Source organism: Pteronotus mesoamericanus, unplaced genomic scaffold, assembly GCF_021234165.1.
Source record: "Pteronotus mesoamericanus isolate MK-2021 breed Mesoamerican mustached bat unplaced genomic scaffold, CSHL_Meso_final contig_68, whole genome shotgun sequence".
NCBI classification, from domain to species: Eukaryota; Metazoa; Chordata; class Mammalia; order Chiroptera; family Mormoopidae; genus Pteronotus; species Pteronotus mesoamericanus.
Window position 1 is genome coordinate 24561367 of NW_026555234.1, and position 19783 is coordinate 24581149.

The 19783-nt window shown below is 34.8% G+C and overlaps 1 protein-coding gene across 4 annotated transcripts in view; it reads left to right on the top strand.

Moving 5' to 3' along the window:
* The window catches only part of N4BP2 (NEDD4 binding protein 2), an 85318-nt gene extending 67905 nt beyond the window's left edge, over positions 1–17413 (top strand). For all 4 annotated transcript variants that reach the window (XM_054582075.1, XM_054582079.1, XM_054582077.1 and 1 more), the window contains 4 exons: positions 4426–4614; positions 5739–5907; positions 13710–13833; positions 15078–17413. In XM_054582075.1, the coding sequence (XP_054438050.1) occupies positions 4426–4614; positions 5739–5907; positions 13710–13833; positions 15078–15123 (528 nt within the window). In that variant the 3' untranslated portion in view covers positions 15124–17413. The remainder of the gene's footprint in view (positions 1–4425; positions 4615–5738; positions 5908–13709; positions 13834–15077) is intronic.
* Positions 17414–19783: the final 2370 nt, after the last annotated feature.

The window sequence follows — 19783 nt, forward strand, 5'->3', positions numbered from 1 at the left end:
GAATTTTTATGGGGATCGTGTTGAATCTGCAGTTCAGTTTGAGTTGTGTTGCCATCCTAATAATACTGTCTTCCAGTCTGTGAACATGGAATATCTTTCCATTTATTTAGGTCGTCTTAATTTCATTCAGCAAGGTATTGTAATTTTGAGTATTAAGTTGTGCATTTTTTAAAATTTATTTTTAAATATTCTTTTCGAAGCTATTATAAATGGAATTTTTTTTAATTTTATTTTTGGGATTTATAAGTGCATATAAATACAAATGGTTTTGTATAGTCATCTTGTAATTAGCTTTAGAGTTTTAAAAAAAATTGTGTTTACAGATCTGTCATTCTCCTATTTTTACTTCTTAATAAGACCACTCGAGAGTAATGTGTGCTCCATTTTTTCTTTGCATATTTCACCATCACTTAGTTGATATGTAGGAGATAGGTAATTTTGATATTCATGTGACCTGGTAGTGCTGTACACGGAGCAGGAACCAAGCCATACTACTGATGCCTGTGTTAATCATGGATAGATACGTGCCGTATATTGTAAGATGCAGAGAGTGTATAAGATGGTGATGAGGTGTTGAAGGCCAAACTGGGAATGAAGATGACTTCTTTTCTTTCCTGATAACAGAGCAATGACCTGTGAGTCACTACGGTTAGAGGAGGTGATGGGGAAAAGGTGTACTTGCTCCAAGTTGTAGATGGTTGGAAATGTTGGAATCAGAAAAGGAGAATTTGTGAGTTAATGGAACTGTTGGCTAAAATGTAAACTTTAAGTTATTTTGGAGATTATTCTTAGCCTTTCTTACAAAATGTAGTCAGATCTTACCACACTGATAAAAACTGTCTTAGATTTGTGAGGAGAATAGCCTGTCTTTGATGTCCCGGGACCGTAAGGGACCACACAGATACTTGACAGAAGTATCATAGAATCAGTAATGTTTTGGTTTATCTGTTTTCAAGAAACTAACATTTAAATTTGTGTTTAATTAATACTACTGCTTTTTCTCTTTAGTCTCTAAGACAGTTTATGATTTTGTTACCATAGGAAATGATTTTGTTGTTATATGACATCATGGTTTCAGTAGAATAAGTGGCACTAATTAGGCGAATTCTTAGGAAGCATGTATTTCACTTGGCCCTGGTTAATGAAGTTTCAGTAAACCACATCACTATGAAAGGGATATAAAAATAAATCTTAGTTTTATTTTAAGAGAGTAGCTATTAGAGAAAATATTTCTCTTTATATACTGTTTTTTATTTTTAAAAATAAATGAAGGGTCTCTTCCCAGAAATCCAGATGTGATTTGCATTTTTCACTCTGAACACCAACAGAGACTATATTGCAATGAAATATTTATGTTCATAGTGTTGGTCACTGTGGGCTTTTCAAAGGTCATAAAAAGTGTTTTTATAATCCCCTCCCTGGAATGCAAGCCGTATACTTGTAGAATATTTAAACATTAATATGAAACAAGCTTGTGATTAAGTATTGGCGGGAGTGACATAAGGATGTAGGCTCTATGAATATTCTGTGTCAGAGCGAGCCTTGTGTTCTTCCATAAAGTAAGCTGGATATTTGTTACAAAAATAAATCGTATATTTATAGATTTTTGACTCTGGTAATGAGTTAGGAGTACGGTGATGCATTTATTTTATTCTTCTCTCTTTAAAAAATTTTTCTTTAACTCTTTCATGCCTGGGTTGCAGGCCAGGTCCCTGGTTGTGAGAGGCAGCCAATTGATGTATCTCTTGGACATCGATGTTTCTCTCCCAGCCAATTGATGTATCTCTTGGACATCGATGTTTCTCTCCCTCTTTTTCTCCCTCACTTTCCCTGTCTCTAAAAATAAATAAATAAATACAAAATTAAAAGAATCCTTGGGGTCAAGTAAGCAAAATGTAATGAGTGAAAAATTATACAACCAACTACTGTTACATATTAGACATATTTTTCCCCATTACTTCTTGGGTTCTAAACTCTATTCACAGGCAGGAAATTTGAAAAAAGTATTTTTTATCAGTTAGCAATGTATATTATATAATACACATAATGTTCTATAATATTTAATATGTTAAATTATGAAAATTTTAATTGACAATTTTATTAATGATTGTACGATAGATTATATTAAATTATAATTATAACCCTTGATAATATTTCTGATGTAATGACAATTTTCAGCTTTTAGAAATTTAACAAGTAACTTACACTATTTAATTTACTTTCAATTAATTATATCAGAAAAGCATGATTTGTGTAAGAAATTGAAAATTATATTTTTTTGAGGGGATTTTGTATTTGAGTGTTCATAAAAAGTTCATTAAATTACTTGGTATAGCACCCGATACTTGGAATTCTTTTAAGCTTTTAAGAAAATCAACTCAAGCCCTGGCTGGTGTGGCTCAGTGGATTGAGTGCTGGGAGGATCGATATTTCTCTCCCTCTCTTCCTGTCTCTCTAAAAATAAACAAATAGAATATTAAAAAATGAAAAAGAAAATCAACTCAAATCATGTTGATTTATTCCACCCCACACCCTCTCCCCCAGTGGACATGCTAAGAAGCCTTAGATTGCTGCTTGCAAATAACATTTTGGAGGGTTGGGATAAATGAAAGCCAAATTGGATATAGAAGTTATTATGTTTTACTGTTTTTTTTTAAATATTGGCTTTTGGTATTTTAGAGACATCTGGATGTACTATATAAGAATTTTCTTCAGAAAAATGGAATTTTCCATTTGGTGGAGAGCATTGAGGCAAATTTGCATTATTATTTCTATTACCTTGTGTTTTAAGCTAGAGTTACTTTTGCTTCATTAATGTAAGGGTCTATTCTGGATAACAATTGCTTAAAAGATAATTTTCTAAAAGTTCAGAGAGTCAACACTACCATAGTAGCTAGTTGGTGGGAAGCTGATTGAGAAGTCCTATGAACCCACTTACAGTTTTTACTACCTACCAGACATGGTTGCTACACATATCCTTTTGGTGTAAAAAGAATATTATTCAATTATTTTATTGATTGTTTTTTAAAATATGTTCAGGTGATATTGGTTACTAAAATTATGCACATTTCAAGTTACAATTCTGTAATATGTCATCTGTAAATTGCATTGGGTGTTTACCACCCAAAGTCAAATCTTCCATCACCATATATTTGACCCACTTTATACCTTCCCCAACCCCTCTTTCCCTCTGGTAACGACTATACTATTGTCTGTTCATGAGCTTTTGATTGTCTTATTTCTTCATTTGTTGCTTTCAGTTTTGCATCCCATATATGAGTGAAATCATAAGGTTTTACCGTTTTTCATCTGACTTATTTTGCTTAGAGTGATAATCTCAAGATCCGTCCATGTTGTCAAAAGTGGTAGCATTACATGTTTTCTTATGGCTGAGTAGTATTCATTGTGTGTGTATATATATATATATATATCTTTGTCCAGTTATCTATCAAAGAACAGTTTGGTTGTTTCCATTTCTTGGCCACTGTGCATAATGCTGCAATGAACATAAGGGTAAATATATCTTTACAAATAAAAGTTTTCAAAATTTTTTGGTGGATACCAAGAAGAGGGGTTGCTGGGTCATATGGTACCTCTATTCTTAATCTTTTGAGGAACCTGCATACTGTTCCTTAGTGTCTGTTATCAGTTCATACTCCCACCAGCAGTGAATGAAGTTTCCTTTTTCTCCACAATCTTTCCAACATTTGTTATTACAAGCGTCTTGTTGATATTAGTTGTTCTAACAGGTGTGAGAAGGTGTCTCGTATTTTGATTTACATATCTCTAATAGCTAGGGAAATTGTGCATCTTTTCATATATCTGTTGGCCATTTGTTTTCTTTGGGGAAGTGTCATTTTAGGTCCTCTGCCCATTTTTTTAAGTGGATTATTTTGTTGTTGAGTTGTATAAAAAACTATAAATTGATATATGCTATCACTAGCCCTGACCGGTGTGGCTCAGTTGGTTGGTTGTCATCATGCAAAATAAGGGGTCACTGGATCATTTCCCACTAAGAGCACATGCCTGGGTTGCAGGTTTGGTCCCTGGTCAGGGCGTGAGTGAGAGGCAACTGATCAATGTTGTTGATGTTTCTCTCTCTCTCTCTCCTAAAAATAAGTAAATAAAATCTTTCCAAAAGAAAAAGAAGAAATATGCTCTCACTAAAAAAAAGAGAGAGTGAAAAGAAGTATGCCATTATTACCTTCAGTGACTGGACCCTTTGAATGGGTTTACAAACTAAAGTTTGAAAAATTTTGCATTAGTCACTACATGACTTAACTATATAGACACTGGGGAGATATGTCTCTTTTCTGAGACAAAAGGTGAAAAATAGTGGAGCCTAGTTGTTGTATATAGTTTTCTGAAGGTAAAACCTGTATTCTTACTTTCTCTGTATTGTACTTATTGGATGATACCTTAAAGGCAAAGAAATTGAAAGAGACTGAAGATACACCAAGTGAATCACCCTTCCAGGATTTCGAGTACCCAGAGTACGATGACTACAGGGCGGAGGCTTTCCTGCACCAGCAGAAGAGGATGGAATGCTACAGCAAGGCAAAAGAAGCTTATCGAATGGGGAAGAAACACGTTGCCACATTTTATGCCCAGCAGGTAAGGAGGAAAACTGGTTATTGTTTTTCCCTTTGTCTCTTAACGATGTCTGAATAATCTTGAAGCGCAGATAGTGCTTGTACTGTGACTAGATTAAGTTATTCTGGGGAATGTAGATTATATAAGTGACATAAGGTATCTTGATATATAAGAAATTCATGGCTCTGAAAATTTCATCTCCTTTGAAATTAAATGCTCCATTTCTGTGGTTGCTTTTGCATTTATAGTTTATGTGAATTGCAGTTTGACAGTCCATATTTTCTTTTAGGTTAGATTCTCTCATTCAGTACTACTTTTAAACAGATAGTCTTCTGGGTGAAAGACAGCAGAATGTTAATATTGTCCATCTCAGGGTGAGATTATAGGGGTCTTGTGCTTTATATCATGTTTGAATTTTTAGTAAAGTACTGCTTTTATAGGCAGAAAAAGAAAGTTACATTAATATCTTTCACAGAAGTAAAATATCCACCGGAGTTCGTTTGGCATAGTATTACAGGAAACCTGCCTGATTTACTTTTTATTTTTGTGGTTCCACATGGCTTATTTTTTGTGATTGCACAGAGAAAGGTATCAAGCTGGTATAACCCTGTGAGCCCTAATAGCAAACTTTGACAGTGTTGAAAGGGATGGTATTCTGGCCCCAGCCCATGTGGCTCAGTTGTTGGGTTGCCCTGCAAACCAAAAGATTGCAGATTCTATTCACATACCTGGGTTGTGGGTTTGGTTCCCAGTGGAGTTTCTGTCACATCGATGTTTCTCTCCTCCTCTTTCTCCCTCACTTTCCCTCTCTCTCAAATCAATAAAAGAAAAAAAAGGAGGGTGAGACTCGGTATTATAAAACCAGTGGATTCCTTCTTGAGATGGGTGGTATTTAAGTTTCTGTTTTCTTGACTTTTGGACCAGAAAATAAGTTAGAAATGATTCAGTAGTTTGAGAACTCTCTTATCAATTCACCAAAAATTTTGGTGCATTCTTACATATTATTAGTCTTATTGCATTTAAAAAATTTGTAAATTGTTTTCTTTTTTTGTTCTACTTTTTATGCGAGCCACTATTTGTTTCCTCTTTGCCTAACAAGTAGCAGATATCACAAGTGTTTATTGGTGATATGTTTATAATTAAAGGGTAGTCTCCATGAGCAGAAGATGAAAGAAGCCAATCACCTTGCTGCTGTGGAGATCTTTGAGAAAGTCAATGCCTCCCTGCTGCCCCAGAATGTTTTAGACCTCCATGGACTGCATGTGGATGAAGCTATAGAACATTTGATGGCAGTTTTACAGCAGAAAACTGAAGGTATGACCATGAAAATGACAAATTTTCAATACAAAATACGTCTTTGCTTATATTGGTATAAATTACAAATTCCGGAGAGCCTGAATGTGCAGGCTGGGGATATCTGTGCCACATTTATAGATGTTTGTATTAGGCTTATTCCTCCAGGGAACCATCTTGGAAAAGAGTTGTCACTGGCATGGCCAGTAACAGTTTCTTTATTTCCCTGTTTTAGTTATATTTGTATCCCTTTGATGTGTTTGTTAAAGAAAGTGCATGGTGTAATCTAGGAATTCTGAGTCTTGTAAGTGGGACCTTTCAAGGTTGCTTAGCTTGATCAATCTGGTTTTAACTGCTGTTAGTATTCTTTGGATGCACAATAATGTGTGATTCCTCTGTTGGTGGATGTTTAGTTTTAATGTGGTCGTGAGCTTTATTTTGTACGTAAACATGTACGAGTACTCTTGGTACTGTCTTTTTTCCTAGCTTTTTATATTGAAAAATTAAAACCTACAGAGAAATTGAACTGTACAATAAAGACCCATCTGTTCTTTACCTCGATTGATTAGTTGTTAACATTGGCCACATTTGCTTAATCTCTCCAAAACTGCTTTTTACTGAACCATTTAAAAAAAGTTGTTAAGCTTTGTGGTACTTTACCTCTAAATATCTCAGCTTGTTTATATCTTGAGAATAAATTCATTGTCCTACATAATCACAATACCATTCTCACTTTTAAGGCATTTAACATTGTTGTAATAATATTGTCTCATATACAGGCCATATTCAGCATCCATTGATAATCCTTGGCTAAATCAGTTATTTTACTGGTGGTTGCATATGGTGTTTTATAGTTTGCGCCCATTCTCTGTTTATTAGCAGACATTCTTTGATGAAGGATAGGATGCCACTCCTCCATTTGTTTTTATATTTTTAAATTGTATTTTATTGATTATGCTATTACAGTTATCCCGATTTTTTTCCCCCTTTGTCCCCTTCCACCTAGCACCCCTACTGCCTCAGGCGGTGCCCCGGCCATTGTTCACGTCCATGGGGCATGCCGATAAGTTCTTTGGCTGCTCCGTTTCCTATGCTGCTCTTTACTTCCCCGTGGCTTTTCTGTAACTACCAATTTGTATGTCTTAATCCTCCTACCTCTTCACCCATCACCCACCTCCCACCTGGCAGCCTTCACAATGCCTTCTGTACCCATGATTCTGTCTCTGTTCTTCTTGTTTCCTTAGTTTGTTTTTTAGATTCAGTTGTTGATAGACATGTATTTTTTGCTCTTTTATTATTCATAGTTTTGATCTTTTTCTTAAATAAGTCCCTTTAACATTTTATATAATACTGGTTTGGTGATGATGCACTCCTTTAGTTTTTTCTTGTCTACGGAGCTCTTTATCTGCCCTTCCATTTTAAATGATAACTTTGCTGGATATAGCAGTCTTGGCTGTAGGTCCTTGCTCTTTATGACTTTGAATACTTCTTGACTATCCCTTCTAATTTACAGTTTCTTTTGAGAAATCAGCTGGAAGTCTTATGGAAACTCTCCTGTAGGTAACTAACTTCTTTTCTCTTGCTACTTTTAAGATTCTCTCTTTATCTTTAACCCTTGGCACTTTAATTATGATGTGTCTTAGAGTGGGCCTTTTTGCATCCATCTTGTTTGGGCCTCTCTGTGCTTCCTGGACTTGAATGTCTATTTCCTTCACCAAATTAGGGAAGTTTTCTTTCATTATTTTTTTCACATAGACTTCCTATTTCTTGCTCTTTCTCTTTTCCTTTTGGCAACTTTATGCTGGGAATGTTGGACTGCCTGAAGTTGTCCTAGAGGCTGCTTATACTATCCTCATTTTATTTTTCTTCGTGTTCTGATTGGTGGTTTTTTGCTTCCTTGTGTTCCAAATCATTGATTTGATTCTTGACTTCATCCATTCTACTGTTATTTTCCTGTAAACTGTTCTTTATTCCAATTAGTGTATCCTTAGTTTCTGACTGGATTTTTTTTTTATGCTGTTGTGGTCCTCCCTAAGTTCCTTGAACATCCCAATAACCAGTGTTTTAAACAATGCATCTGATAGATTGCTTATCTCCATTTTGTTTAGCTCTTTTTCTGGAGTTTTGACCTTTCTGTTCATTTGGGTCATGTTTCTTTTTCTCCTTATTTTGGCAGCCTCCCTGTGTTTACTTCTATGTATTAGGTAGAGTTGCTTTGACTCCGTGTCTTGGTATGTGGCCTAATGTAGTAGGTGTCCTGTAGGGTCCAGTGGCACAGCCTCCCCTATCACCCAAGCTGGGTACTCGAGGTGCACCCTTTGTGTGTGCTGAGTATACCCGCCTCTTGTAGTTGAGCCTTGGTGGTTATTGGCAGAACAATGGGAGGGATTTACCCAGGCCAGTCAGCTGTAGGGATTGGCTGTGATCACTGACCACCAACCTCCACCATCCATGGAGGACCAGCAGTGCAGGGCAGGGTGGTGGTGCTCCAACATTGTTTGTAGTTGTCCACTGGGTGTGCTGGTCCTGGGATTGCCCACGTGGTGCAGGCCAAGGTCACCCTTCGTCTTTGTTTTGCCCAGGGCTGCTCTGCCTGAGCTAGAAAGCAGTCTGAGATGGCTGCTACTTGTGTTAGACTTGGAGATTCCCAGGCGTGAATCCAAACTGGCTGCTGCTAGTGCTGGTCCTGGGGCTCACTGAGGCCAGTGTTGCTTGTTTGAGAGGATTTAGGAAGTTGTGACGCATGAGCCAAGACCAACCATTCATATGGAAAAGCAGTTTAGCTGGGTCTGGGTGGATGTAGTTGGGTGGGGGAGAGTTTCTGAGGATACCCAAGGTAGGGTCAGTGTTAGCCAGGTTGATGGAGTCTCAGATATGGCACCAGCTTGTTGACTGTGTTGCTTTGTTGGGGGAGAGTTTAGAAGAGGGACAATGGCCTCTGCTTGCTTTGATGCCAGATACTTCAGTTCCTCCCTTTATGCCACTGGTGCCTTTCAAGCTGCTACCCTGCTGCTGGAGCTCAGAGGGAGTGAGTCTGAGTAGGTGAGTGTATGTGTGTGTTTTTTAAGAGGAACTCCTTTGGGCTCTAGAAGTTTCTTCCACCAGTTCAATCCCGGCTGGTTTTTGCAGTCATAAATTGGGGGTACTTATCTTCCTGGCACTGGAACCCTGGTCTGGGGCGCCTGGTGTGTGGCTGGGACTCCGTGTTCCGAAGATATTCCTCTCGAATTTTTATCCACCACATGTGGGTGAGGGACCAGCCCCTTCTGCGTCTGCACCCCTCCTACCAGTCTGGGTGGATGTGGTTTCTTTAATTCTGTAGTTGTCAGACTTCCATTCAGTTCGATTTCTGGCAGTTCTGAGTGATGATGGTTCTATATTTTAGTTGTATTTTTGATGTGGTTGTGTGGAGAGGTGAGCCATGTCTGCCTGTGCTGCCACCTTGACCGGAAGTCCTCTCCAGTGTTTTTTGGGTTTTTTTTTTAATAGAAATTTTGAGATTTTGGAGAAAATCTAGAAAACAATAGTAATAAATATTAGGAAAGAAAATTTTAGAGCCTTTTTAGTACATGATTTAATCTGGAGAAAAGACAGACTGTCATGTGGCAATATTGTAAGAGATTTCTGCCTGTAGAGGATGAATAAAGCTTTACTCAATAAATTTGATTATCTTTTTATATCATAGGCATCAAAAATAAAACTGAAAAATTGACACACAGTCTCTCTCTATGGAGTTTGCCACCTATTAGGGTAGATGACAGTGGACAAAAAATTAGCAATGTGATAAGAAAGTACAAGTTGTCATGTTTCATTTAACATGAATTTCCACATCCCTACATAACTTGTTCCTTGCCTGCTTCTCCATTCTCAACTCATGTTTTTCTCCTCCTTTTCTTTTTGTTTACACTGCCATGTCATGACCTGCAGACTAAGTTAGGCTGTGTATTAATAGCTTCTCAGAGTACTCCTATATATTTATAAAGAAAGCTTGCTGTATAATTGATTATTAAATGTCTGTCTTGCCCTGGCCAGGTGGCTAAAATGGTTGGAGTGTTGTCCCATACACCAAAAGGTTACAGGTTAAATCCCTGGTCAAGGTACATACCTAGGTTACAGGTTTGAGCCCTGATCAGGGTGTGTATGGGGGGCAATGATCAATGTTTCCCCTCCCTTCCCCCCTTTCTCTTTCTTTTTCTCTTTTTCTTCCCGCCTTTCCCTTTCTCTTTCTCTTTCTCTCTTTCTCTTTCTCTTTCTCTTTCTCTTTCTCTTTCTCTTTCTCTCTTTTCCTCTCTCTCTAAATCAATAAATATATCCTTGGGTGAGAATTTTAAAAAAGTGTCTTTCTGGCCTAAAATCGAGTTAGTGATGATTGAATCATTTATATTTATATGTATAGAGCCTTTTCAACATTCAAAAAAACTTTTGAATAAATGACTAAATAAAGGGTAGGTATTCCTCTCATTTTGTAGGTAGGGAAACTGGTTTTAAAAGTTTAATGAAGTGAAAAATAATAAGTGTTGATAGGGATGTGCAGAATTGCAACCCTCATATATTGCTAGTGGGTATGTTAAACAGTGCAACTTACGGAAAAGGTTAGCATCTCTTGAAAGGTTAAACATAAGAGTTACCATATGACCCAGCAGTTCTGCTCTTAGAGAACTGAAAAAATCCATTTACACAAAAGCTTTTACATGGATGTTCATGTTAACCAAAAAGTGAAAACAACCCAGATGTCCATGAACTGATGAATGGACAAATGTGGTATATCCACACAGTGGAATATTATTCAGCCATAAAAATGAAGTAAATGAATACACACCACAACATGGATGACCCTTATAAACATTGTGCTGTGTGATAAAAGACAGATGCAAATCATATAATAAGTGACCTTTTATATTTGTATGAAATGTCTAAAATAGGCAAATCCACAGGATCAGAAAGTACATTGGTGATTGCTAGAAAAGGGGGAAGGGCTGGAAAAGGGGGAATGTGAAGTGACTGCTAACATGTATAGAATTTCTTTTTGAGATGGTGGAATGTTCTGGAAATAGAGTGTGTTGATGGTTACACATTATAACATTACTAAAAACCGCTAAATTGTACATTTTAAAATTATAAATTTTATGTTATGTGAATTTTATAGCAATACAAAAACTACAAGAAAAAAAGTTAAATAATTTGTGTAAGGTGGTAGATACTTGGTCAGACCCAAGATAGAAATCTCTTCTGGAAGCCAAGGCCCATTTTGCCGCTGCCTGTGGTGGCCTGTAGTTACTATCAGTCACCACCAGGTGGTAGTAATGTTAAATAGAAATGTGTCCAGGGGAAAATCGGTGGCCCTGCCCTGAATTGCTTTGTCATAAAAGATGATTGTTAAAATTGGGGATGAAGTAACAAAAACAAAGGAAAGAAAGAAAGAAAGAAAAAAAAGATATTTGATATTTCTGTGCTTTATGATTGAAATATACACCACCACCACCACTTACGAAGTATTTTTGCCCCCAAATAAACCAGAAACATAAAGCTTTAGATCTCATGACTACTTTTTAGGGATTTACAGGGAACTGAGGAACGTGTTACATGGCACCTTGGGGACACAGTCAGTAAAATCCAGACTTTGGAAATCTAGGATAAATGATCTAATTTTTTCAACAAATTGTAAAGAAAAACAAAGGGAGAGGGAGAATCTTTAGATTAAAAGTTACTTAAGAAGTGTATCAACCAAATGCCATGTGGGGACTTGTTTTAAGTCTGATTGAAACAAGTCACTGAAAACAATTTTTGAGACTATTTGGAGGAGTCATTTTTAGAAATATATTAAGGAACTATTTTTAATTTCTCAAGATAAGTGTTTTTTAAAGAGTACTTTTTAAAATACATACAGAAATATTTGTAGTTGAAATTATAAGATATTTAGGATATGCTTAAAAGTGGATTAGTTTTTTTAAAAGGTGTTAAACAGCAGGAATAACCTGAAATTTTTTAACATAAACATATACATTAATTCATCAACAAGCATTCTTTGAATGCCTACTTTATTCAAGGCATGTGATTCAACTAGAGAACGTTTTCAGAGCAGGAACTATAAATGGTGGACCTAACTGGCAGAGGAGCAGAGGTAAGGGAGTGATGAGGGGTTACACTTAGCCAAGAAGTTTAAGTTTTCTTAAAGCAAACTTTTATTTGCAATACCACATCCATAAATAACAATGCACAAATAATACTTGTATAGGGTAAAAACTTTTTACAAAGTGGACACCCTTGTGTATCCAGCACCCAGCCCAGTTGAATTTTGAATGAAATATTGGATATGGATTAGAGTAGAAATGGAGATCTTAAGCAAGGAAGGAATAAAAACTCAAGAGCAGTATATCCTCTTAAAATTCCAGGCTAAATATTGCCCTGGAGATAAGAGACCTGAAAAACCATCTGTATGTAGATCTGCTGTAGTTTTAGGGCAACTTATTGAGCAGAAGAAAGATGGAACGTTTTTATTATATGTATGTGTATTTTATGCTTAAAGGTCAAAACTTGTGCTATTTGTAATTGAGGAACAATTATTTATTAAATTCATTAAATCAGCTCTTACTGTTGACAGGTTTTTAGAATTTTATTGCAGATATTATTGACTCTCAGGATTTATAGATTTGATTTTCTCAAGGATATCACCAGAATAGGAGCTACATGTAGTCTTTTAAGAGGCTCAGTTTCATTCAAATTTAAAAATCAGCCCTGCTCAAGATGGCTCAGTTGGTTGGGCATTGTCCTGCAAAGCAAGAGGTTGCCAGTTCGATTCCTGGTCAGAGCACATGCCTGGGTTGCAAGTTCTGTCCCTGATTGGGCCACATGCTAGAGGCAATGATAGATGGTTTTCTCTCACATCAATGTTTCTCTCCCTCTCTTTCTCCATTCTTTTTCTTCTCATAAAAGTAAGTATTTGGAAGAATTTCTTAAATTAATAATTGATTATCTTTAACAGAAGGATGGCAGTCTGTGCTATAATTAGTGGATTTGCCGTAGCCATTCCTGAAGCCATTCTTTAAAAAAATTTTTTTTTAAAATTTATTTACTTTTAAAGAAAGGGGAAGGGAGTGAGAAAGAAAGGGAGAGAAACATCAGTGTAAGAGAGAAACATCGATCAGCTGCCTCTTGAGGGTGCCGCACCCTGGGACCAAACCCACAACCCAGGCATGTGCCTTGACTGGTAATTGAACTGGCAACCTTTTGCTTTGCAGAACCATGGCCAACCAATTGAGCCATGCTGGTAAGGGCCTGAGGGAGATAGTCTATAAAGTAGTCTCTTTATATTCCATTTTGCCAATTATGAAACAAGCGTAGATAGACTAAGTAACTTGTCCATAGTCATAACATACAGTCATTTAGTGGCAGAGCTGCTAATTAGACCAAAGTTGTCTGGCTTTAGAGTATTTAACTAATAGAGTTCTTTTGAAGATTCTTAGTTAATAAATATAAGTCACTTAAAGCAACAGCTGATTCTATATGTGTAATAATTTTGAGGTATCAATATTGTAATTATCAATACTTCAGAGAGAAACTCTGATAACACAAGGAAATCTCCTCCACAGGGAATGAAGTTCCACTTAAATTTTAGGCAGATGAATTGCTATGAGGGCTCCATACTTAAACAGTGTAGATGAAATATACATTTAAAAACATCAATGTGGGGGCCTTTTAATGTAATAAATCTCTAAATTCCCATGGAAATAATTTATATGTGTTTTGAGTAGTAGTTCAGGTTTGTTTTCTGTTGAGAATGTAATTTAAGTGAGTTTTAACTGTTGCAATTCCTCTTATAACAGAATTTAAGCAGAGTGGTGGCAAGCCCTACCTGTCTGTGATCACCGGGAGAGGAACCCACAGCCAGGGAGGGGTGGCTCGCATCAAACCAGCCGTCATTAAATACCTCACAAGCCATAGCTTCAGGTGCGTACAGATTGCTGTTATCAGTGATGGCAGCTGCCCATGTATATGGATAGTAAACATTAAGAGTGTGCTCGGAACTATTTGTTACAGTAGCTAACTACATTTAATCATCTAATTTTAGCCACAAAGTCATGCTTATTCACATTCCCTGCTGGATTTATGAGGTCCAGCACACCAGAAATGAAAGAAAAAAAAGTGTTGAAGTAATCATCTGACAAGATTATTTCTATCATAAATTTAAAATCTAAAAGAAAGCAAGCATGTTTGTATTTCTTTGATAACATTATTCAAAATAATTTGATTATACATATCATAGTTTAAAATTGCTGTTTAATTATTCATTTGAACGGAAATATGTATCTGGATTTTGGAAAGAATTAGGGAGCTTCTGCTGAAATATGGTTATAATTTGGATTGTTTAAACTTCAGCAGAAACACTGTAGCCACTGTGAATGTGTACATCTTCAAAAGTTAAATGCCATTAATGATTTTAGCTGACAAATAGGAAATGCCTTTTTAAAAATAAGTGATTATTATTCAAATAACAGAAAACAACAAGAAAAGTCCAAGAATAAAGATCTGTTGATGGATAGATCACCCGAGGATGTGTATCATTAAGTATCCTCCTCCCCTACTACTTGTTTCAATTAGTATAGCATATTTTGTTTGTCATGTAATAATATGTTGTTTGGCTACATTGTAGAAAATGATAGTGTTAGTTCTGAGCATGAATACAGATGACATTTCAGTTATTTTTATAAAAGGAGTACTTAGACTGAAGCATTATCATGTTGGGATTAATGATCTATTTTAGATACTAGTTTTTAAAAAAATGTTTCACACTGAGGGTGTTGAAACCATTTCATGGCCTCATAAATCAGATTTACCTGTTTTCTGACAGTTTCTTAACGCATAGAAATAATGTAATTCAGATGTTATCTTATCCTTGATAACAGCATACCCTTCTTCATGAAAGTCAAATTCAGGCTTGAGAGTTTTGGTAAATCTTAAATTGTAATAACTATTAAGTTAGGGGTAAACCCTAGCCTTAGGAATGTATTTATTTTGACAATAGAGTAAAAGGAACATAAGTACAGATATTGGTCCTGGATATTGACTTAATAATGGAGAGTACTTAAATAGTAAATATATTTAGCATAGGCATTTGGAATTGATTATAAGATATATTTCCTAACCAGTTTGAAATTTTTGTCTTTGAAATGATTCTTTTCTCGTTTCTGCAGGTTCTCTGAAATTAAACCAGGGTGCTTGAAAGTCATGCTAAAGTAAAATAAACGTCCTTGACTTAGAAATGTGAAGGTTTGTAGGTTAAAATTAGTTTTATGTGCAGTAATTTAGTCAATTTTTCTGTCAACATGTATTTTACTAGAAATAATGTCCAGTTATAAAACAAAAACATTACGTTTTCCAAAATTCAAGAGAAGTTAAAATTTTTATTGAATTAAATGCCAAATATGTTCATTAAAAATATTAAAGATAACTTTTATTGATTACAAAATGTCTTAAGAAAATTACCAGATCCAATTTTAAAGTTTGAAAGTGTGCTAATTCTTTCTGAGAGAGAAAACGTTACATTTCTATTACTTGTTGTTCGACATTTAGTGAAGATCTAATGGTGTTTATCTACTAGAGGTATTTAAAGTGCTTAGAGACCTGGTTCATGCCTTTCAAAGGCTGTTGTTAAAAAAAGAAATAGTAGTAGTAATGGAAGAAAGGAGAGCTAACAAAAACACTTGAATGCTTTTTGATCAAAACTAACTACAAAGAAATGATTTTATTCTGCCATATCCTGGAGGGAGATATGCTGTTGCACTTTCTTCTGCCTTGTATTTCTATATGATCTTGATCTTCAACCTTTTGTTTCTTTTTTCTGTGTGTGTGCATTTTGTAGGAGGAAAGTTGGGGTCTGAGATTTTATTGCAGTTTTATACCTTCCATAGGCAGAAAAGTTTTCAGAGAAGGAGAAATGGTTAAATATCTACCAGATGTTTCCATCTTATTGAACTGCGCCGGGAACTGCCTCTGTGAGTGGGATTTAAGATAGTCCTGAAGAGCTATCTTTTATATTGAGGCCTGCCATTGCTAAACTGCAGTGAGGTCAAAATTCTGTAAACTTAAAAACAAACATAGAAAACATTTTTTATATAATTATAAAAAGAATCCTTACTGTTTAAAAGTTTTTTATCTTTACTTTTAAAAAGAGCCAACTTCTGAAAGAAAGCCTTTGCTGACTTCTGGTTTTTGGTCAGTGAGAAAGTTCTGTTAGTATGTCAATTAAAATTTCCTTTACACAAATTTAATATGGTAAAGTGTAATTTTCCAGGAGGAGACAATGGTTAAATAAATTTGACTTTGGATATGGAGAATACTTTCAACATATATAATTTTAACAAACAGTTGTGTTGCTTAAAAAATAATTTGGATCAGGAATTATAGGATTGAGCCATTACTGAAAGAATCCTGAATTACAGAATGATTTCCTAAAATAACAGACATTTTAATGAAAATAAAACTCAAAAACATTTTATATATTATGAAAGCATGCTTTTAAAAGAAGAGCTGTCTTGTTGAATTTATTTCCACAAAAACAAAAATGTTTATTATTTAGAAATGATTAGTGACTAGTATTTAAGTAGCGTTCATATTCTATGTTTGTAATACTTTGTTAAAAGAAAAAATGCCAACAGTTTGACATGTTTTTTAATAATGACTAGAACAGTTGTATACATTATAAATAAAACAGTTCCTTTCAACAGCTTCTAAAACTACAGTTGTTAATGATATAAAATATTTTTATGTAAAAATTAGTAAGATGTAAGAAATGTGACAACACTAAAATCTACAGTTATTTGAGTGTGCAACTGCATATTCATTTTCTGTGTTTTTATATTTCCTCATCCCATTTAAAAATTGCTTTTGAGCACTTCAACTAGACTTATTTTAATGTTGTTATAATTATGACTAATGTGGGAGCAGTGAAAAACGAACAAGAGGTGAGGTTTTTGAGGCAGAAACCAAATGAAAGAAGCTATGTTTATATTGCATCAACTTTAATTACATGCTTTATTTTGGTAAATCTAGGGTATTTCTCCTTAATCTTCATTCATAAATGTCTAGGCCCATTTTAAACATCATATGTGTTTTTATGAAGCTGTTAAATCCTAAACTGCCACCTACCCCGCTATCCACCATAGTTTAAGCAACACATAATTATTAAAACAATTTTTTATCATTGCTCCTTTATTGTTTTGCCCATTTCTAAATCCTGTGTGTTGAAAGTAAAGATAGTGTGGAGATTTTCAAAGTTTTTATATACTGGTTTATTTGTGTTAGCACATGATTCATTAAAATGGCTCTTTGCAGACGTATTAATATTTAAAAACTGCAACACTTCTGTAGTTTGGAAGGTTTTAGTAACAATTATATCTTTCAGTGTCTCTACCAGTGTCTGTCATGGGGGAAAAAGAGAACTAATGTGGAAACCACAGGAGACAGTTGGACTGAGGGGACCCTTAACAGTATTTTCAATCTATCCACTTCCTTACTTGAACTTGAGAAATAGAAGCATGTTGTCTCATGTTTATTAGTTGTTCCTATATTCGTATATTATTTTCAAATTGAGGTTTTTCTCCAATTTATTAGTGTTTCCATCTTATTTGCAATTCTGTGGCCTTTAAATACAGGACATAGTATATGGTAGAAATCCTAACTTGTATTTTAAAGTATCTTGTGTATTATAACACATTTTGAGAAGAAAAGCTAAATAATTGTGTTAGATTGTTTTTGATTCTTTATTTTTGTTCTTTTTCTTTTTAAATTCAAGTGTTTTGTATGCTTAGAAAAAGGACACATTAACAAGATTGGCTTTGAGCTGGAAATTGGAAAGTTAGAAACTCAGGAAATTGCTCTGACAATGTCTTAACTGCTCTCAATTTAAGAAAATGACAAAATGTATAAAAAAGATACAAAAATAATGTTTGCTGTTTTTTTCCAAGTGCTTTTTCTAAGTGCTTTCCCATTGTGCAATGAGGTGAAGTTTGATAATTTTACTGTGTAGTGGTTAAATATTGTTTATTTTTATTTACATGTTAAAGAAACAAATTTAAATGTTTGTGTGGCCAAAAAAGTAAACTAAGTTTATGTAGAATGTTTGTTAATGGTGCTTATTTTTAAAATGTAATTCAAGTTTACAGTAATTAATGCCTCTTTAGACAGTTTAATAGGGAAACAAGGCTTGAATACATCTATATCCAGAAGAGCCTTTTAGAACTTCACATTGTATGATGAAAGATTTTATTATTTTCCATGAAGTTGAGCAGTTGACTTTAATGGCCCAAATGACGAACCTGTTATTAACAAATGACTGAATTAACCGTGAGACTTCTCATTAAAGTACAACACTGCAGCTATCAGTTGGAAAATATATAATAAAATTTTCAGACAGTGTATCAGAAACGAAATGTTTTTATTTGTACTATAAAGAAAATGTAATTTTGCTGTTAACTCTACTTTTTTATTGAAAATGTTTTATAACTTTACTTTAAAGAATTTCTTATGAAACCATTTGCAAATTACATACTTAATTTAATAAAATACTTTAGCCACATACAGTGTGAGAAAATCTTTTATTTGATGTGGTATGGTTTGTGTTTTAAATATTAAAAAACATATTTTTACGTGTACCTTTGTAATCTTAAGGGAAAAGTATTCATTTCTGTACCACAACTTTTATTCTAGTTTAAATTATTTTGCTATAACAAATATGGGGTCCACATTTTTCTTCTTTCTTTTGTTTTTTTTGGGGGGGAGGGGGGTCTGCTTTTGAACAAGATCAATGAATTAGCTAGATTTATCTCTTCAAACCCTTTTATCTTTTGACATATGTCTAAAATTAAGATTTGTTTCTCAAAAACTTTGACTCAAATAATACTTTAGTTAATAGTAAAGACCTTTGAACTTGAACTTCAAAGCAAAAAAACTTACACATTTAACAACTTAAAAATATTTATTTGATGAGTGGTTATTGAATACTCATTACGGGGGATATAATGTGAGGCAGAGTTTCTGTCCACAGTTATCTCAATTATTCTCAGCAATTATTTTGTGTATAGTGATATATACAATGGAACACTTTCATATACATCATACTTTAAGACTCAAGAATTGTTTTATGTGGGTGTCTCACAAAGGCTTAGAGAAGTTGATGGATTTGCTAGTTAGTGGCAAAGGTACAGCTTGAACCTAGGTTTTCTGATTCCTAGCATAAAGCAATTGCACCTTATCATAAGGGTAAGAATTTATACTTAAAGAGATATCTTATTTCCAACTGAAAGAGATATGGCTCCACAGTGTATTTTCACAGTGTCTGTGAAAATCTGCCTTACTCCTTTATCCAAAGGAAGCTGGTATTACGGATTTTCCCAATGGCAATGAGAAAATTCATCTCTCTCAATATAAAATTCCAGAGGTATAGAATCTAGGACTGATGACTGTGCTTTTTTACATAAGTTTTGAGGGATCTAAGATCCTTTTAGTCCATTACCCTGCCATACTCAAGGTGTGGTCCCCATTTTTCTAACCCAGGGTGAATGTCTAGAGCTGTAATCATTGCACATCTACATCCTGTTGGAGGAAGGACAAAGAAGGGAGCAATGGGCAAGTGCCAGCAATTTTTCATACAAAATTTTTGGAAGCTGTCTTAGGACGCTAATACTTACGTCTTATTGGCCATAACCTAGTCACGTGGTTATGCCTAGTTGCTAGAGAGGCTAGGCAATTTTCCTTATTTCAGACTGCTGTATAGTCAGCTGAAATTTAGCATTCTCTTGTAGGAATGAATAGCAAGCAGTCTTTGCTACATCATTTTTTGATCACTGAATACAAATAATGTAAAAATTACTTCTTGATACATTTCTTCAACAGATCTTTG